Here is a 21,908-nt window from a genome sequence, read left to right on the forward strand (position 1 = left end):
CCGGTACCTAGGAATGGTGCATCCATGAAACCTGGCACCCACAGTACGCACTACTCGACCACGGAGGTCATCGTTATGAGTTTAGTTCGCTCGCAGAATGTATTACACAGTGGAGTGTACTCACGCCGCGGCCGGGCGTTGGCGATGACGCTCTGCGCGCCGCACGAGCCCGCTCGCCCGCGGTTGGTGCCGGCGCCCGCCGTGCTCTGCGTGGAGCGCCTGCGGGTGCAGCACGGATTTAAATAAATAAATAAATATGAGACAACATCACATACATTACTCTGATCCCAATGGAAGTAGCTGAAGCACTTGTGTTGTAGAAAATCAGAAGTAACGGCACCACAAACACCCAGACCCAAGACAACGTAGAAAGCTAATGATAATCTACATCGACACAGCCGGGAATCGAACCCAGGAGCTCAGAGTGGCGTGCCCATGAAAACCGGTGTACACACCGCTCTTCCACGGAGGTCGTCAAAGAATTCGCTATTTAAAACCCGGCACGTGTTTTTACGCCAATCAAATGCGATTGCGACTCGTGCCATTTTACACTTTAATTATACTATTTCAGACACTTTTTATAGATCTGGGGCTTAACAGATTATTTGATCTCAGTTAGAAAACATCTGGTAGTTAACTAATGACTGTTTACCTCACGTAACATTTAGATTGAACTTCTTTAGATGGTTATTTAACTGAGCTGTAGACTCAACGATTAAGATGTCATGTCTTAGCTCAATCTCAAAACTATTATTATTCTTTATATCACTTCTAACAGAAGTTCCAGTTACAAAACGATCACCATTACACCTTGAAAACCTCGATGTTATGTCCCCTGTGTGCTGCACTGGCTCACTCATTTTTACACACACAACAACGCAATGTATCGCAGTTTGCAGTTTATTTGTGTCGAGTGGTCTCTGTGTGACGCAATGTATCGCGGTTTGCAATTAACTTGTGAGGAGTGGGGGGTACGTGCCCCGTGGGGCTATGTCCCCTGTGTGCGACACTGGTTCACTCATTTTTACACACACAACAACGCAATGTATCGCAGTTTACAGTGTCCACATCGTAACACAACAACGCAATGTATCGCAGTTTGCAGTTTACTTGTGTCGAGTGGGGGGTATGTACCCCGTGGGGCTAGGCTAGTGAGTCAGGGCGTTACCCGTAGCTTCCTCGGTAGGCGTGCAGGTGGCGCTCGCTCTCGGACACGGAGCGGTGGCGGTCGTAGGGCCGCGCGTGCGGACCGCGCCCCGCGCCCGCCGCGCCCTGCGACGCCAGAAGCTCGTTCAGCTGCGGCTAAGGGGGGGAAGGGGGGGGTAATCATTACTCTCGTATCCATAGACATGGGTATCAAAAAAATCAAAATCAAAATAAACTTTATTCAAGTAGGCTTTTTAAGCACTTTTGAATCGTCATTTTACAATTAAGTGAAGCTACCACCGGTTCGGAAAGTAGATTCTACCGAGAAGAACCGGCAAGAAACTCAGTAGTTACTCTTTTTTAACATTAAAAAAAATACAACGTCATGTTAATTAAATACAATTATTTCAATTAATGTATCCTGCTTGGAAGTCAACAGGTATACATCTCACAAGCAAGGTAAGCCAAGTCAAACACGGTAAGGTAACTTTGCAGTTTCATTAATTTAAATCATTACCAAAAAATACATTGCTAAAGAGGGTATATTATTTGATACAGAATTATGCAGATGATAAAATGGCGTCCGATATATTATATTACGAATACGTATATCATTGTGATAAACTAACATGACTGTATTTTTAAATATTGAAAACGAGTAACTACTGATATTCTTGCTGTTTCTTCTCTGTAGAATCTCCTTTCAGAACGAGTGGTATTTTAATTTTAATCTCATAACGACAATAAACTATATTTGCTTGTAATGTCATGACACCCTATTAAAAAACGGAATTGGCTATCATTGATATTTGGAGGGTATTTCGACGTTCCTAACACAGAATAAACCTTCCTTTTTGTCTGTTGAAACAAACATACATTTTCAAAAAAATATAAAACAGGAAGACAAGGTAGCCTGCCTATACATACCTCCAGCACGCGGAAGTCTTCGATGCTCTTGAACTTGGCGAGGTGAGCTTCGAGCTTCGGCTCGACTTGCAGCGCGGTCGCGTGCTTGTAGTACTTCAGGAAGGCCCAGAACTTTTCCAGACCGTACAATTGACCTGTAACGAAACATTAAATAATTAATTACAAATGTGAATGCGTCTAAGCTTAACAGATGATTGCGGGTTCAAACCCAGTCAAGCACCACTATATATATGTGCTTAATTTGTGTTTGTAATTCATCTCGAGCTCGGCGGTGAAGGAAAACATCGTGAGGAAACCTGCATGTGTCTAATTTCATAGAAATTCTGCCACATGTGTATTTCATTCCTCATAAGAACAGCGTTCTGGAATATGTTCCAAAACCTCCTCGAAGGGACAGGATGCCATTTCCCAAAAGTGGGACCGTTTTACAAAGTCTATACTTTAATTATATAATTATTATAGTCGCTTGACGAGATTCCTTTATCCATGAAATTGGCTATACCGATTAAAAAAAACAAAAACAAAAGCGCGCGAAACTGTAACAAACTGAAACTTAATTTCATCTTAATGAACAGCTGTTTTGACGACCTCCGTGGTCGAGTGGTGTCTACACCGGTTTTCATGGGTACGCCACTCCGAGGTCCCGGGTTCGATTCCCGGCCGAGTCAATGTAAGATTATCATTGGTTTTCTATGTTGTCTTGTGTCTGGGTGTTTGTACCGTCGTTACTTCTGATTTTCCATACCACAAGTGCTTTAGCTACTTACATTGGGATTGGTGAGTAATGTATGTGATGTTGTCTCATATTTATATTTATTTATAATATCATTCGTCGTACCTTTCTCGTAGTCGGCGAGCGTCTCGGCCTGGAAGTGTTGGTAGAGTTCCGGGCGGAACTTTCGCTCGAGACCGTACGAGTAGAAACGGAAGAGGCACTCTAACCCGTAGCGGAAACCGGCCGACGCGTCCTCGTTGGCCAGTGTCCTGGTGACAGAAAAAAAAAAAAAAAAACAACAATTAGACACACAATGTTGTCTTAAATTTTCCCGATTATTACACATTGAAATAAAACTAGTTACAACGGATCTAAAGATACAGTCAGTGCCTTCTGCGTGCAACCGGAACGTTACTCAAGATACCAATTGAGAAATCGTTGGCGGTAGTTGTCAATAATATTTCTTTTGTTCTCCAAATAGACAAATGTCACCTTAGTCTACCCGTGACATCGAAACGTCGGGATGTTAAAAACAATTATTATACGCGATTCAAATCCGTTATAACTAGTTTTATTTCAATTAGACACAGATAATAAAACTCAGCATACTAATCATTGCATAGTATAAAACAAAGTCGCTCACCGCTATGTTTCTGATCTTAAAATCAACGTTGCGGATTTTGATGCGGCATTTTTAATAGATAAGAGTGATTCGAGAGGAAGATTTTTGTATATAATACACGGACAATATAGTAAAGAAACACTGATAATTTTAGAAGTTTCTAATGTTATGTCTTAAATAAACATATTCTATAGTATATTTTGGTGTCAGCATTGCACTCGTGCGAAGAGGGGGCGGGTCGCTAATAATAGTATAGGTGGGCATCATTGTTCGTAGAAATTACCGGTAGGCAATATTAAGCATTCCTTACGAGGCCAATGGCAAATTGTAAACGCCATTATGGTATCACACCGTATAGTACGACACATCTCAGATATAGCATCGGCAAAATTCATAAAACCGATCACATCTGGATTGAGTGCGCTAACTCGTAATATCATATAAGCTAATATATTCGTCAATTCGCCGCGTCGCTTTACACGCACTCGCTGTCTCGGGTCGAACTGACGCGGGAATCTATAGCGACGAATAGCGTCGAGTGGCGCGATAGGGAGCTGTTTCTGTTGGTTGTGTGAATCGGCAGTGATCGGTTTTATTAAATTTACCGATGCTACATCTAAGTTGTGTCGTACTATACTTGAATTTACATCTTACTTTTTTTAATAGAATATGATGATGGTGTTTCGAAAAACTATAAATAAAAAGCACAGGCATACCTAAATTCGTTGTACATGGTTCTGTTGAAGTGGTCCCGTAGGAAGAACGACCAGAATCTGAACAGCGTGTTCATTTCCTGAGACTGGCCGATACCGAGCTTCTTGCGTTCTGGAAATGTGACAAATATTACTTATAGTTATATAATAAACTAATAAAGGGTGTGTCACACTATCGTACTTATAGTTATATAATAAACTAATAAAGTGTGTGTCACACTATCGTAGTGAGGGTTCCGTACTATTTAATACAATTAACATGACTTTGTATTCTTAAATGTTGAAAAAAAAGTAACTACTGAGTTTCTTGTCAGTTCGTCACGGTATAATCTACTCTCCGAAACGGTGGTAGCCTGGGACCTTTCATTTATTACGCAAGATAATTTTCGCTAGTTTTTAACTCCCTCCCTCCCTACAATAAGGAAAGGCCAACCCCTCCCCCCTTTCTTAATACTTATTACATAATAATCTAAAGGAAAAATTGCTTATTTTTTTGATCTTACGTCAAATCTATCGAAACTCCTTCCCACCCCCTAACCAGGCAACATAAGATATGGTCAATGAACTCTCCCCCCTAAATCGTCTGACGTAATAAATGAATGGCTCCTTCACATAATACAGTTGTTAAATGACGATTCAAGAGTGCTTGTAGAATCCTACTGGAATAAAGTATATTTTGATTTTGACGTATAACGTTCAGTTACTTACCCTTGAGACAAACTCTCCCCCCTAAATCGTCATACGTAATAAATGAATAGCCCCTTCACATAATACAGTTGTTAAATGACGATTCAAAAGTGCTTGTAGAAGCCTACTGGAATAAAGTATATTTTGATTTTGACGTATAACGTTCAGTTACTTACCCTTAAGACAAACTCTCCCCCCTAAATCGTCTTACGTAATAAATGAATGGTTCCTTCACATAACACAGTTGTTAAATGACGATTCAAACGTGCTTGTAAAGGCCTACTTGAGTAAAGTGTATTTCGATTTTGACATATAACGTTCAGTTACTTACCCTTAACACAAACTCTCCCCCCTAAATCGTCTTACGTAATAAATGAATGGTTCCTTCACATAACACAGTTGTTAAATGACGATTCAAAAGTGCTTGTAAATATCTACTTGAATGAAGTATATTCTGATTTTAACATATCGCGATTCAGATACTCACCCTTAAGACACCTGGAGTGGTACTTGTGGTAGGCCTGCTGGGTGAAATGGTTCTCGCGCAGGAGTCCGTGGCTCGGGTGGTGGAAGGCGGGCAGCGACTGCGGCACCGAGCCGCACGACGAGCCCAGCGTCGGGGACGTACCCAGCGACGAACTGGAACACAAAATATACTTCAATTAATATTGGAGTTAAATCTACTACATCATCATCCTCCGACCCTTATCCCAATTTTATTCGGGGTCGGCACAGCATGTCTTCTCCTTCCATACTTCTCTGTCAGACGTCATCTCGCAAGTAACATTCTTTCTAGCCATATCGCCTAAATAAATAGTTAAATCTACTACATATATACATATATTCAGCAGATCTCATATAATAGAGACATAGAAACAGCCAGTAAATATCCCATTGCTGGGTTAAGGCCTCATCTCCCTTTTGACGAGAACGTTAGAAGTATGTTCTACGCTGCTTGAATGCACGTGGGAGAATTTCGTTGAAATTAGACACATGCAAGTTTTTTTGCGATGTTTTCCTTCACCGCCGATCTCGAGATTAATTAGAAACACATATTAATCACATGAAAATTCGGTGGTGGTGCTTGCCTGGATTTGAACTTGCAGTCTCTCTTTTCTGAGTTATCTTTTTTTTTATGCTACAGGTTTTCGGACGAGCATATGGACCACCTGATGGTAAGTGGTCACCACCGCTCATAGAAATATTTACCATCGCCAATGCGCCAACAACCTTGGGAACTAAGACGTTATACGGTTACGTCCCCCGTGCCTCTAGTTACACTGTCTCACTCACCCTTCAAATCGGAACACAACAATACTAAGTACTGTTATTTGGCGGTAGAATATCTGATCGATAGGTGTTACCTACCCAGACGGGCTCGCACAGAGCCCTACCACCAAGTAAGTATTATGTTTACTTACAATAAAGATTATTATCGAACTATAATAGATAAACGAGCATATCCTACCCGGTACTGTCGCGATGCGAGCGCTTGTGTTCGCGGACGTCCATGATCCAGCCCACGTGGTGCTCCACCGGCGGGTTGAGGCTGTGCCGGGTCTTGTGCTTCCTGCTGCTTCTGGAATTGTAACGGTTCCAGGTAAATATAAGGACGTAGTAGACAAAAACTTTAGGTCAACAACAACAACAGCCTGTAAATTCCCACTGCTGGGCTAAAGGCCTCCTCTCCCTTTGAGGAGAAGGTTTGGAACATATTCCACTACGCTGTTCCAAAGCGGGTTGGTGGAATACACATGTGGCAGAATTTCTATGAATTTTGTTACATGCAGGTTTCCTCACGATGTTTTCCTTCACCGCTGAGCACGAGATGAATTATAAAGACAAATTAAGCATAAAAATCAGCGGTGCTTGCCTGGGTTTGAACCCGCAATCATCGGTTAAGATACACGCGTTCTAACCACTGGACCATCTCGACTCTTTAACAAGTTTAGGTCGTTTGAGGCAAATTCAACGACCTAGGTCATCTGATAGTATGGGGTCTGGTGTATGGATAACTTTTTCTCACCTTACTATCACAACATATGGAAAGCGATGTTAAGATGCAAGTACTTAGTAGTCAGAAGCCCTCAGCTCGATTCGAGGACGGAGGTCAGTAGTTTCATCAACGTTCAAAACGCCATTAATTTGCAAATTCGAAGTTAAATTAAGTTATTACAGATAACCCAAGCTATCTCGATCTCGACCAATAAGATCGCGTCATTTTCCTGTCAAATTTCCTGTTAATTTGTCCTTTCTCCTCTTATCGTTGGAATTAAATAATATTACAAATGTGAAAGTAACTCTGTCTGTCTGTCTGTCTGTCTATCTATCGCTCTTTAACGACAAAACCGCTGAACCGAATTAGATGAAATTCGGTATGAAGCAAACTTAAACTCCAGGAAAGGACATAGGCTACTTTTTTGCCTGACACGTGACAATCAACAGCCTAAAACACGAGCAAAGCCAATGTTATAGATTTTTTTTTATTTAATTTACAACATCCACAGGCTCGCAGATACCCGTGCCTTGTTTTACATTTTATATTAAATAACATTTTGGCGTTTTATATTTTATACTAGACATCAGCAGATCTTCGCTGGAAATCATTCTTGGTTAATATTATAGATTAACCAATCTCTCCAAACCACTTGCTGTCAAATGACGTTTGTTTGGCCTTTCTGCTCTTATGGGGGGGAATGGAGTATAAATGGGGTCGTAAGGCCGACTCACATGACGTCAGTGGCGTGCGGGTCCTTGTTCGCGGCGTAGAAGCGCGCCGTACGGCGCGGACGCATCTTGCCGCCTCCCTCCTGAGTTTGCTCCACGGCCTATAATCACGTACAATTTATTATTATTATTTTAAAGTAAAACGCAGATTTCAACACTCTATTCAGGGCTAAGATCGATCTATATCATCCTACAACAACAGCTTATAAATTTCCCACTGCTGGGCTAAAGCCTCCTATCCGTTTGAGGAAAGGGTTCGGAACGGGTTGGGGGATATATCGTCCTAGTCTATATTAAGTCTGACTTGGAATCGGCAATTAATCCAGTTAATTGATTTTGTAAACAATAGGCTATTTGACAATGCAAAAAATTATTGTAATCAGTGTATATTATGAATTTAAAAATAGTTATTTACTAATGTAAGTTGAAAGTTAATTTATTCCAAAATCCATAAATAAAAATGCATTTTCTGAAACGTTTGTCACGTGACACAAATCGCTCCTGATTGGCCGGACTTATGATGAAGTCACTTTCTTGTAAACCTTGCTTTTCTACTATATGTACCACAGATTAAAATACAGAAAAGTGACGTCATCGCCCCATTCCAGCGCCATATTGTCCAAGTAGCGTTTTTGCGCGCTATTTAAATATGGAATATGTACTAATAATAAAAAACACAACTTTTACTGGGTTTCTTAACTTCTACTAAATAATATAAAATGGATTTTAAAAACCAGTCAAATAGCCAATTGTATCTTATATTAATAATAGTACTGGATAATGGAATGATTATACTGTGGTCATACGATACATGCTTAAAAGATCACGAATCGTTCTGTTGGTCAGGCGTGTGTTAATCTCAGGCTTGGGTATATAAAAAAATATGGGCTATTTCTGTTCTGAGTCTCAAAACTTGGAATACCACTTTGATCTTCTCCCAACTGTATCGTCCCATCGGATTATGAGTAAAGATAATATAATAATAAATAAATATGAGACAACATCATAAACATTATATCATAAATCTAGAACACGCCTAAGTTGAGTTAATATATTTGAACTCAAACTCGTGTTATGGAAAATCAGAAGTAACGACCCAAGACAACATTGAAAACTAATGTACATTTTCCACATCGACACCGGGAATCGAACCCGAATCCTCGGTGAGTAACCATGACAACCGGTGTACACACTATCATCCCATTGAATGGAGTGTAGTATATCTATGCGACCGAGTCTCTGGTAGGTGTGGTGGGGGGAGGGGTTAGGGGTAGCGGTGTGGCGTACCCATTACAACCGGCGTACACACTATCCCACAACACACCCCGGATTGTAGTGAATATATCTATGCGACCGAGTCTGTGGTAGTTGTAGTGGGGGGGGGGGGTGTGAAGAGGGGTTAGGGGGGTGTACTTACGGGGCGCGGCGGGGGTGGCGGCGGTTCGCTGGGGTTGCAGTGGCGCTCGGCGGGCGCGGCCGCCTCGAACTGCTCGCGCGATATCAGCGACACCGTGCGGTACTGCGGCGTGCTGCTGTACGACTGCGCACACAGACACACATCACATGCATACAACAACAACAACAACAACAACAGCCTGTAAATTCCCACTGCTGGGCTAAAGGCCTCCTCTCCCTTTGAGGAGAAGGTTGGTGGAATACACATGTGGCAGAATTTCTATGAAATTTCTCACATGCAGGTTTCCTCACGATGTTTTCCCTCACCGCTGAGCACGAGATGAATTATAAAGACAAATTAAGCACATGAATTAGCGGTGCTTGCCTGGGCTTGAACCCGTAATCATCGGTTAAGATGCACGCGTTCTAACCACTGGGCCATCTCGACTCATGACATGACACATGCATACACTTGCACATAAAGCCTATTGCCTGCCTAAGTACTGTGTGTACAAGCTATAGTCTGAATTGGAGTATCGATCACTAAAATTATTTCAAAGTAAATAAATATATAACCTCTTTGCTAACAACTCAACTGTACAAACAGTTATCAATTAATATATCTATATTTTCAATACAACACTATTCCATTTAAGTATTTGTAACATTTTAAATTAACATCCGAAATTTTAGATAACAGTTTCATCTGAATTCAAAACGCAATAGACTATTTGACAATGAGAAAAATAAGTGTCAATTATTGTAATCAGTATATACGTGGAATTAATACCTGTTGACTACCAAACAGGATATATTAATTTAAATAATTGTATTAACTAACATGACTGTATTTTTTTTAAATGTTGAAATAGAGTAACTACTGAGTTTCTTGCCGGTTCTTCTCGATAGAATCTACTTTCACTTAATTGTAAAATGACGATTCAAATGTGCTCGTAAAAGCCTTCTTGAATGAAGTATATTTTGATTTTGATACAAAATCACAAGTATAACTATTTTGTGGTGGTATATAAGACCAAAGGATGGTACCACTTGCATAGAGTCCTATCACCAAGTCTAAGCTTTATTAATATTGACATTCTCTATGTAATTTTTGTTTTATTTAAAAATTAAACTCACCGATGAAAATTCATTCCATAGGTCCTCTTCATAGCGTCTGAGACCATCCGTGATCACCTGCAAATAGAAAAATACACATATATTAATAAACTAGTATTCGCCTGATGGTTCACTTGTATTTTCGAGGTTGGTAGTCTACAAAATTATAGACTATGTCGTTATTCTGATGTATGAGCTACATTTTTGTCGGGTTTCATAATTTTTAGTCATTTGTACGTGTAACTGGTTACTCATAGGACAATTCTAACAACATTTAAATAAAACTAGTTATTACGGATTTTAATCGCGTAGACCCGTAACCACGAACGCTGTAAAGTGCTCGAAACGTCGGGATGTCAAAAATAATTAATATACGCGATAAAATCCGTAATAACTTGTTTTATTTAAATGTGTAATAATCGCGAAAATTTAAGACAACATTATCTAACAACATTTCTATACTAGCTGAAACAAAGGGTTGGAGATGGTTTGAATCCCATTCCACCACGCTACTCTAATACAGGTTAGTGAACACACTAGAGAAGATACGTCAACCACACGTCTTCCAATACCACATTTTGAGTAAAAGGTTAAAAGGATATTCCACCACGCTGCTCCACTGCGGGTTGGTGAATACACATGTGACAGAATTTCTTTGGAATTAGACACAGGCAGGTTTCCTCCGAGTCGAGATGGCCCAGTGGTTAGAACGTGTGCATCTTAACCGATGACTGCGGGTTCAAACCCAGCCAAGCACCGCAGATTCATGTGCTTAATTTGTCTTTATCATATATTTATCATTCATCTCGTGCTCAGTGGTGAAGGAAAACATCGTGAGGAAACCTGTATGTGACAAATTTCATAGAAATTCTGCCACATGTGTATTCCACGAACCCGCATTGGAAGGAGAGGCCTTTAACTCAGCAGTGGGAATTTACAGGCTGATGTTGTTAGGTCTCTCTGGACTATCTTGGCTATGTACTGCACACACCTGCTCCAAGTCCTGAGTGATCTTGGTGCGCGTCGCCCAGTCGCCCTGGCGGTCGTGGCCGTCGTGCTTGGGCTGGCGGGTGGCCGTCTGCGTCACGATGAGCAGCCTGCCGATATCGCGGTCCGACAGCTCCAGGTCGGACTCCTCGTCAGACCTGAGAACACACACACATCAAAACGTTAATGTTACCTAATATATACTAGCTGAAACTGCGACTTTTCCCGTGCGAAGCTTACAAAGTACAAAAGGTTGAAGGTTTGGATTATTTTCCACCACGCTACTCTTATTCGGGTTAGTTGATACACAGGAGAAGAAACGTCAACGTCCTCACGATGTCTTCCATTACCACATTTTGAGGAGAGTTAGTGGTTGATTCACAAATGGCAATATTTGATTGAAATTAGACACATATAATAAAATTGGAATGTCTATAATATTAAAATAACCGCTTTTTGTACATGCATATGTATGTACAAACTTTTCGTCTGTTTGTTCCGGCTAATCTTTGAAACGGCCGGACCGATTTTTACGGGACTTTTACTAGCATTTAGATGATGTCACCAGGAGTAACTTAGGCTACGAAAATTATTTCTTTTTGTTCTTCAGGTACTCGTGAATACAATTTCAATCAGTTTCAGATGCGACCATGGATAGAAATTTATTTAACATTATCTATTTGTTTTGTATCGTTTCAATTAGAATATCAAATTTTATTATAACAATAATAATAAATATGAGACAACATCACATACATTACTCTGATCTCAATGTAAGTAGCTAACGCACTTGTGTTGTGGAACATCAGAAGTAATGATACCACAAACACCTATGCCCAAGACGACATAGAAAACTAATGATAATATACATTTACTCGACCGGGAATCGAACCCGGGACCTCTATGAATTTGATTTAATTTGCAAGCTAATTATTTAGTATTGTGTATATAAGCAGCTCTGATATCCAATGCGCTTATTTTTATTTAATTTTTTAATTTTATTATATAGGTTGATGGTAAGTGGTCACCATCACCCATAGACAATGGCGCTGTAAGAAACATTTACCATTCCTTACATCGTCAATGCGCCACCAAACTTGGGAACTAAGATGTCATGTCCCTTGTGCCTGTATTTACACTGGCTCACCCTTCACATCGGAACACAACCATACTGAGTACTGTTGTTTGGCGGTAGAATAACTGATGAGTTGGTGCTACCTACCCAGATACTTGCACAAAGGCCTACCACCAAGTGTAGTATATATATATATAGTTGGGAACTAAGATGCTATGTCCCTTGTGCCTGTAGTTATACTGTCTCACCCTTCAAACCGGAACACAACAATAGTGATTACTGTTATTTGGCGGTAGAATAACTGATGAGTGGGTGCTACCTACCCAGATACTTGCACAAAGGCCTACCAGCAAGTGTAGTATATAATAATAATAATAAATATGAGACAACATCACATACATTACTCTGATCCCAATGTAAGTAGCTAACGCACTTGTGTTGTGGAACATCAGAAGTAATGATACCACCAACACCCATGCCCAAGACGACATAGAAAACTAATGGTAATCTACATCGACTCGGCCGGGAATCGAACCCGGGACCTCAGAGTGGCGTACCCATGAAAACCGGTGTACACACCACTCGACCATGGAGGTCGTCGAAAATGTATAGGTAGTATGGGGGTGCACTGACCAAGCGTCCGTGAAGGTGTTGTGTCTGGGCGGCGGCAGGTCGAGCTCCTCGTCGAGCTGGAAGTGTAACTCCTCGCGCGGCTCGTCCTCGGCCGGCGCGGGCGGCGCGGCGCGCTCGCGCGACCCCGCCTTCGAGCGACGCTTCACCTGCACACGCACACACACTCAGCTACCGTTAACAGACAGAGACCTGATAGTGCTCTCTCTTTCTAACCGCTTCTCATATATAGTACGACACAAGTTAGATGCCTTCGATCGACGCTTCACCTGCACACGCACACACACTCAGCTACCGTTAACAGACAGAGAGGCCTGGTAGTGCTCTCTCTTTCTGACCGCTTCTCATATATAGTACGACACAAGTTAGATGTCGTCGAGCGACGCTTCACCTGCACACACGCACACGCACACACACTCACTCAGGTACCGCCGGCAGACAGAGACGCCTGATAGTGCTCTCTCTTTCTGTCTACTTCTCATATACACGATTTTTGTTAATATCGAAATTCACAATAGAAGAGTTTAGAAAGGCAAGAGACGAATATTTTAAATACTTTATCGAACCTAACAAAAAGTACCCTAAAAGACTTATTCTATACTAATAAAAATAAATCATTTATTTTCAGAATATAGGTTAATCTTATCTTATTTTGGAACTATTGTCCTACACAGTTTACTGTTACTTTAATACAATAAATAATAATAAAGTGTTTAATATCAAACCACATCTACCTCGGTCCAGACGTCAGGATCGACTTTCTCGAGGCTCGCTTGACCGTCTTGAACATTCGACTTTTCAGAATTCGGTTCCTCTGAAAAGATATAAAATATTAATAAACAACAAGAAACATAATTTCATAATTTCTTAACAACTACGCTACGCAGATCTATTGTATTTGTTACACAGTTATATGTATATTTGGAGTCGAGATGGCCCAGTGGTTAGAATGCGTACATCTTAACCAATGATTGCTGTGCTGATGATTCATCCTATATTTCGTCGGCGAAGGAAAATATTCTGAGGAAACCAACATGGGTCCAATTTCAACAAAAGTCTGCCCGCTATCCATCACATTGTTCCAATGCGGCTTGGTTCCACCAATAAGATACTTAATAACCTTCTCTTCAATGGAAGAGGCATTAGCAACAACAGTCTGTAAATTCCCACTGCTGGGCTAAAGGCCTCCTCTCCCATTGAGGAGAAGGTTTTGGAACATATTCCACCACGCTGTTCCAATGCGGGTTGGTGGAATACACATGTGGCAGAATTTCTATGAAATTTGTCACATGCAGGTTTCCTCACGATGATTTCCTTCACCGCTGAGCACGAGATGAATTATATAGACAAATCAAGCACATGAATCAGCGGTGCTCGTCTGGGTTTGAACCCGCAATCATCGGTTAATATGCACGCGTTCTAACCACTGGGCCATCTCGAATCAGAGATGCATTAGCCCAATAGGAAATTTACAGGCTCACTATTATTATTTATTATGTATCCTTGCGCTTAACTGTGCAAAGTAAAATGATATTTTCAACCATTCTTAGTTATATATGTTAGTGTGTATCATAGCATATAAATTCCTACGAGTCAACGACAAATTATATATATATATATATATGTGTGTGTGTGTGTGTTTACCGGCGCGTCTCGCTTGGGGCACGAACTCCGGCACATCTGGGTTGAGATGGTCGTGGGCCAATAGCGACGTTCGACCAGTTCGGAACATTCTGAAAACAAAAACGGTACATATAATAATTCAATACTCAATGATATTCTAATAAACAGATATGTTATATCCATACTAAACAACAGAAAAATTGTGCCGCGCCGGGGACAGTTTATTTTACATTTCGTTACGAGTAAAAAGGATAGCTTGATAAAAACAATAAGTAAAAGGGATAACTAGAGGTTTTAATTACGCAGAACGTATTACGACGTAATTGTGATGTATTATAACGTATTACTACGTAAAACGACTAAAGGCAAACGTCCCAATTTGAGACGTTTTCTAGTCTTCAATTTTTGCGCGTTAATGACATATCTGTTTACTATAACATCATTGTCAATACCATTGAAAAATGTTGTCAAAATTAATGAACTGGCGACCCGGCCCGCTTATAATGCCAGCCGTTAATGATTTTTTCAAAGTCAAAGTCAAAAAACTTTATACAAAATAGAAGTGTTTACACATTCTTATTGATCGTCGAAAATCTACCACCGGTTCGCAATATAATACAGACCTGAGAAGAACCGGCGAAAGAAACTCAGCGGGATTTTTTATTATAATGTCAATTAAGATTAGTATTAGAGATTAAGCTACAGATCAGTACCCGAGTAGTGTTTACCGACTTGGGTGTACCATTTTAACAGCTGTTGGTAGTGTATACGCAGTGTATTGTGGTGGTAAATACATTGGTGAAAAAGGCGTATTATTCGATACAAGATTTTGTAGATGATAAAAAAGCATGGAATTAATACCTGTTGACTTCCAGGCAGGATATATTAATTTAAATAATTGTATTAACTAACATGACTGTATTTTTTTTTAAATGTTGAAAAAGAGTAACTACTGAGTTTCTTGCCGGTTCTAATCTACTTTCCGAACCGGTGGTAGCTTCACTTAATTGTTAAATGACGATTCAAAAGTGCTTGTAAAAGCCCACTTGAATAAAGTATACTTTGATTTTGATTTTTGATTTTTGATCAGTACCCGAGTAGTGTTTACCGACTTGGGTGTACCATTTTAACTGTTGGTAGTGTATACGTAGTGTGGTGACGGTACCTGGGCAGCGGTGGCGGTGGGACGGCACGCAACAAGCTGGATACGGGCGCCACCAGCGGACCACCCATCGTCGCCAGCGGGAATATACCCACCATCTGCTTCTTGCGCCTGGAAGAGGGAACGAGATATGACAGGGTTATCAAATACGGATTTCATCTGAGAGGCAACTGAGGAGAAAATATAGCTACGCGTCATGGGCGAAATGGTTTACGGGGCGTCTAATTATGTCCTGTATCTCCTTCTAGCAGGGGCTTTAAGTTGAATTGGAGGGGTTAAGAGGAATATCAAAATATATAGTTAACGAGTCTTACTGGTAAGCTTAAGAACTCCATTCCCTTTAGAAGACAATAAAATTAATAATTTATTCTCTTAAGGGAATGGAGTTTGAAAAATGGTCACATGCAAGTTTCTTCGCGATGTTTCCCTTCAACACCGCGTAAGACGTGAATATATAATTATTAACCAGGTAGACATAATGACTTCACTCCACCTGATGGTAAGACAAGTAGATAATGAAATTCCAAAAAAAATTGGAAAATCAGAAGAAACGATCTCACTACCGAGACAAAATTGGAAACTAATGAACTTTTACTACATCGACTTGGCCGGGAATCGAACCCGGGACTTCGGTGGCGTACCCATGAAAATTTCACACTACTTGATCACAGAGATCGTCTAAGCAATGCCTCTGATAGAGAATTGCATTTATTTTTGGTGCGACAAGGAAAACCTTAAATTTATTAGTAAGTCCACTAACCGTTTCTCCCCGGGTTTGTCTGCAACTTCAGGCTGTAGCGGGGGGTCATCGTTGGAGTCAACCTTCTCGCTCCCCTCTCTATCCTCGTCGATTTCCTTCTCCTCGGGGAGCGATGGTTCCTCTGGTGTCGGCTGAGGTTCCTGTGGAGTCGGTTTCTCTTCCTGTGCTATCGGCTCGGTTACCTCCGGAGCCGGTTCTGGTTCATCTGGTTTCGTTTCAACCACTTCCTCGGTTTCTGTGGCTGGTGAAATCTTCTTGTCCTCCGGTTCGACCGGCGTTGGTTTTTGCTGTGGAATTATATTGTTAAATTAAAACTCCATCGTTTTTGAAGTAAAAATAATATGAGGCTAATCGACAATTGAGGGTGAAATCATCAAAGATGCGTCAAGTTTGAGGATCTTTTATGACATAAAAGAGAAGAGAGATGTGACGTAGATAAATATATAGTATTCTATATATTATGCTATGGAGGATGAGATACAACGATACTATAGTGACGCGTACATCTCATACAATCCGTAAAAGCGACTTATCATTACAACATGTACTTAACAAATATAATAACATCTCACGTTACTCTGATCCTAATATAAGTAGCTAAAGCACTTGGGTTATGGACTACATCGATATGGCCGGGAATCGAACCTGGGACCACGGAGGTCGTCATGTGTATTAATTAAATTGTCAGCAATGGTTAACTATAGTTTGTTCGCGTTAAGAATGCAGTGAGTTGTCATTTTACTCCGCCCCCTGACCAATCAAATCTTTTTTAACAGCAGAAGGTGTATGCATATTTGTGTTAAAATTCCAACAAATTATATTTGTTTTAAAGACTAAGTACAATGAATTTAAAAAATACACATTAAAATAAAAAATCAAATCGGTGTGTTTAATCAACAAAATTCTTAACACTATATACAATCGTTTGCGAATCTTGCCATCGCGATGTAGAAATTTACATATTTTGACATAACGTCATCTAGTAGCTATAGGTTACATTAATTATTACGTGTAAAGCCTGAATAAATTAAATATAAGTATATAAATAAAAAAAATTTAATTATAAAAATAAAAATATCAGTTAATAATTAATTAAATGTGAACTTGACTTTGTAATTTGAAATGATTTGATTGGTCAAAGGGGGCGGAGTCAGGCCGGTAAACAATGACAACTCACTGCATTCTTAACGCGAACAGACTATAGTGCGTTTCCCACCACTTAGCATATAATCAATATTACAGTAACATTCAACTACCCCACCGATTTCGTTCTGAGCCGAGGTGCGATCTCATAGGAGACACCCTCAGGACGAACTTTAGTTTTAATTTAGTTTTAATTTAGAGCCCCGCGCTCAACCTCAGGGCAGGGGACATTAGTTCTCGCCCGAAAGTCAGGTGACGCTGTGAAGGCCAGTAGGGCCAACAGCAATACACAACACAAAAAAAAAAAAAAAAACATTCAACTCACTGCGACATCTCCAGCAGCCTCCGTCGGCTCCGTCTTCTCTATCACGTCGGCGCGGTGTATCCTGTCGTCGTCGTCGGCCGCCCGCTCGCGCTCCTCCTCGTGGTTGGTGAGGTCGAGGATCGGCCACTTGGTCGGCTCGAACGCCGTCCGCACCTGCGCTCGCGGCGTTACTTAGGTTAGCGGGTGTGCGTGCGTGTGTGGGCGGTGTGTGTGTGTACAGTGCGTGTGTGTGTGTGTGTGTGTGTGTGTGTGTGTGGGGGGGGGGCGGCGTGTGTGTGTGGGTGTGTGGGCGGTGTGTGTGTGTGTGTGTGGGGGGGCGGCGTGTGTGTGTGGGTGTGTGGGCGGTGTGTGTGTGTGTGTGTGTGGGCGGTGTGTCTGTGTGTGTGTGTGGGCGGTGTGTCTGTGTGTGTGTGTGGGCGGTGTGTGTGTGTGTGTGCGCGTGTGTGTGGGGGCGTTGTGTGTGTGTGGGCGGTGTGTGCGTGTGCGTGTGAGCGGTGTGTGTGTGTGTGGGGGGGGGGTGTATGGTCTCACCTTGAAGCCGTTGATGAGCTGCAGGCGGTCGGAGTCGCGGATGGCGTCGAGCACGAGCTGCACGTCGGCGGTGAGCGCGCGCACGCGGTGGAAGGACGCGATCAGCGTGACGGGGATCGTGCCGTCGGCGGACATCTTGCGACGCAGGAAGAAGTCGCGCGCCAGGTTGTCCGGACTGAAGTAGTACTCGCTGAGGACAGACACACACTCATTAGCTAGGCTCGGGTTCCATCATAGGACGCTAATTACTGTCGATACAACAACAACAACAACAGCCTGTAAATTCCCACTGCTGGGCCAAAGGCCTCCATTTGAGGAGAAGGTTTGGAACATATTCCACCACGCTGTTCCAATGCGGGTTGGTGGAATTCACATGTGGCAGAATTTCTATGAATTTTGTCACATGCAGGTTTCCTCACGATGTTTTCCTTCACCGCTGAGCACGAGATGAATTATAAAGACAAATTAAGCACATGAATCAGCGGTGCTTGCCTGGGTTTGAACCCGCAATCATCGGTTAAGATGCACGCGTTCTAACCACTGGGACATTACTGTCAATAACAGCATTGTAAATGTGTTTATTTGAAAAGAGCAACTACGCGAGTTTCTTGCCGTTTCTTCTCGCTATAAGCTGCTTTTCGAAACGGTGGTAGTGTTTGATTATTGACGATTCAAAAACGCTTCATTGTGAAGTTTACTTGAATAAAATTGATTTGATTTGATTACAAAACGATGTTCGATAAAAAATTGTACTCAAAAATAAAGTGGCTATTATTGTAATCAATGTATACTATGAGTTTAAAAATTTATTTAAAAATCTATAAATAAAATTACATTATTTTAAAGTATTATTTAGTTTGTCACGTGACACAAAACGCTCCTGATTGGCCGGGCTATAATGGAGTCACTTGCTTTGTTAACCTTGCTTGAATAATATATTTACCCAGATTAAAATACAGGCAAGTGACGTCACCGACCTCATTGCAGCGCCATATTGTAACTTTTACCGGTTTCCTTAACCTCTAGTAAATCATATAAAATGGTTTTAAAAACCAGTCAAATAGCCTATTAGAAATTAGACTAACTTTACGCACATTCCGCCATAATGGTTATTAGAGAGAAAAGATTAAACTATGACGTCATATTTTTAACTCATATATTACACTGTCTATGATATTCCATTCCGTTCTACAATTATTATCACCAGCGACCATGAGGTGGATTTTATTAAAAAAAAATAATATAATATAATATTTGCCTTCTCTACTTAAATCTAAAACATAAATAAATAAGTAAATCATAAATCTAGAACACGCCTTATATGAGTTAATATATTTGAACTCAAACTCAAATCCTTTTATTCAATATGGAACCACTACAATTACTTATTGATAATCAAATTAAACACTACCACCGGTTCGGAAAGAACACCCTGACCTGAGAAGAACCAGCGAAAGAAACTTAGCAGATCTTTTTTTGACAATTTTACTTTTCAATTACATTTTAAAAAAGGAAACGTTACTTTCATACTACCTTTCTACTACCGGATGTTGAAAGCTTACTCATAAACATTAACACCGGAAGCAATATTTCTGTCAAATAATTAACAGCATTACTAAATAATGTTTCAACTCACATTTGATTCTTGATTAGGTCCTTGAGGGTCGCCTGATCCAACGCCATACCGTACGGGGCTCCGCTGGCGGCGCCGTAGTAGAAGGCCTGCGCGAGCGGAGCGATTGGTAGGCCGCCGATACCGTACCGGAGCACCACCTGCGGTATGGCCGGCTGAACGCGCAGCTAGGGGGGGAAGGGGGGAGCGAATGCGTTGATGTACGTATGATAACCGCAATATATGGATGAGTTAGTTGTATTAATCGTATATGAAAGTAGCCATTTTTGTTGATAACATTTTTTTTTTCTAACGGTACTAATACTTAAGTTCGTTCACTATTGTTTTACTAATATTACAAAATAGCTACTAACAAAACGGTACCTTTCCATACACTGCCCTTAATGTAAATGATTGTTAGTTATAGTTTAAACCGATTAGTATAATTATCGTCTTATTAATAAATAATAAATCTATAATACAATTATTAATAAAAAAAATAAAAATCAAAATATACGTCATTACACAGATTAAATAAAACAAGAGCTATCACCGTTTCTGAATACATAGAACTACTACAAATAATGATTTATTAATTGAATCTTACTAATATTATGTCTATTAATCAATAACGCCTTGACGGCTGAACAGATTTAAATGAAACTTGGCACAGAGTATATATAACATTATAATCTAGAATAACACATAGGTTACTATTTATTAGTTCATTTTTATTTTATATAATAGCAACACGCCCCGGATTCGTACCAGTGCAATGCTGACACTAAATATACTACAGATTTTCCTTGTTTGCTAACTATATAGTCCATGTATTATATACAAAAACCTTCTTATAAAAAATACCGCATCAAAATCAGTTGTGATATTTTAAAGATCTAAGCGTGCATAGGAACAGAGAGCGGTAAGCTACTTTGTTTTATACTATGTAATGATAATAAGACGATAATTATATAAAAAAAAGCATAAAAGACCAACTACTATATTACATACTATATATTGATATCATAAAGAGGTAATAAATTTTTGTTTGTATGTATTGGTAATATGTGGAACCAATGAGACAATTAAGACTAAAAATTTAAATGATTAATTATTCTTTACAAATTAATTAAACGTAAACGTGCATGCCATCTTGAATTAATAATATAACATCAATAAACACCCAGAAAATATAAAGTATGGTTAGCAGTTAACTCGAAAGAAATTTTATTTTAAGTACTAAGAACATTATATTATATAATATAATATATTAGAAACGCCTAATATAAAAATTATGTATTTTTTTATAAAATTCTTTATGATAATGTATCCACAGTATTCTTGTAATGTCTATGTACGATTCTCACTAGTAGAGTCAGCACAAAAACTTAAATAACAACACTACTAATAATTGATACTAAGATATGCATTTGTATCGTATAATAATTTAGTTTTAATATCATCATTTATCACTTTAAAACAACAAAAAAATATAAAGTTCTTAATTACGATTTTCTCAATCTTTTATATTTAATATAAATCATTTTTAATGCTAGCTGTGCATTGTTTAAATAAAAAATGAAATAAAGACCCCACAACCCATGATTATATGGAATCATTTTCAAACTATTCGTTACTAAAACTTAATGCGCAATGGAAACGAACCTGTATACCGTGTGTGACAAATAAGAAGCACAACCAAACCCCAACAAATAAAGCTATAGTATATATATTATGGGAAATTACTAATTGCAATTATTACGAAAAAAGAAAGCTGTATATATAAATATATGATATGGCACGGACAGATAAGAGACAGTATGGCAACAACAGAAGGCAGTTTAAAACTCTACAAATCCCAAGTTATACCATATTGTCAAATATCTGTCCCAGCCTTATAAACGCCACGTGGCCGCGTGACGTCACAACATATGGAGCTCAGCCTTACGGTCTGTGAGACCACGTGGCATTGTGATACAGATAACCTTCACGTATAAAACATTTCGATGGCA

The 21,908-nt window shown here is 40.0% G+C and overlaps 1 protein-coding gene across 1 annotated transcript in view; it reads right to left on the bottom strand.

The window, feature by feature from the left end:
- LOC124542156 (la-related protein 1B-like) overlaps nucleotides 1-21,908 on the bottom strand; it is a 95,697-nt gene that overhangs the window by 2,440 nt on the left and 71,349 nt on the right. The window contains exons 8-26 of the mRNA XM_047120091.1: nucleotides 19,921-20,084; nucleotides 18,285-18,474; nucleotides 17,754-17,906; nucleotides 16,286-16,572; nucleotides 15,529-15,636; nucleotides 14,385-14,473; nucleotides 13,475-13,554; nucleotides 12,744-12,889; nucleotides 11,040-11,193; nucleotides 10,070-10,126; nucleotides 8,955-9,077; nucleotides 7,541-7,638; nucleotides 6,279-6,389; nucleotides 5,298-5,449; nucleotides 4,127-4,235; nucleotides 2,912-3,057; nucleotides 2,074-2,207; nucleotides 1,169-1,302; nucleotides 125-219 (exon numbers count right to left, since the gene is read on the bottom strand). Of these exons, the coding sequence (XP_046976047.1) occupies nucleotides 125-219; nucleotides 1,169-1,302; nucleotides 2,074-2,207; nucleotides 2,912-3,057; nucleotides 4,127-4,235; nucleotides 5,298-5,449; nucleotides 6,279-6,389; nucleotides 7,541-7,638; nucleotides 8,955-9,077; nucleotides 10,070-10,126; nucleotides 11,040-11,193; nucleotides 12,744-12,889; nucleotides 13,475-13,554; nucleotides 14,385-14,473; nucleotides 15,529-15,636; nucleotides 16,286-16,572; nucleotides 17,754-17,906; nucleotides 18,285-18,474; nucleotides 19,921-20,084 (2,530 nt within the window). The remainder of the gene's footprint in view (nucleotides 1-124; nucleotides 220-1,168; nucleotides 1,303-2,073; nucleotides 2,208-2,911; nucleotides 3,058-4,126; nucleotides 4,236-5,297; nucleotides 5,450-6,278; nucleotides 6,390-7,540; nucleotides 7,639-8,954; nucleotides 9,078-10,069; nucleotides 10,127-11,039; nucleotides 11,194-12,743; nucleotides 12,890-13,474; nucleotides 13,555-14,384; nucleotides 14,474-15,528; nucleotides 15,637-16,285; nucleotides 16,573-17,753; nucleotides 17,907-18,284; nucleotides 18,475-19,920; nucleotides 20,085-21,908) is intronic.

Source organism: Vanessa cardui, chromosome 30, assembly GCF_905220365.1.
Source record: "Vanessa cardui chromosome 30, ilVanCard2.1, whole genome shotgun sequence".
In the NCBI taxonomy this organism is placed as follows: domain Eukaryota; kingdom Metazoa; phylum Arthropoda; class Insecta; order Lepidoptera; family Nymphalidae; genus Vanessa; species Vanessa cardui.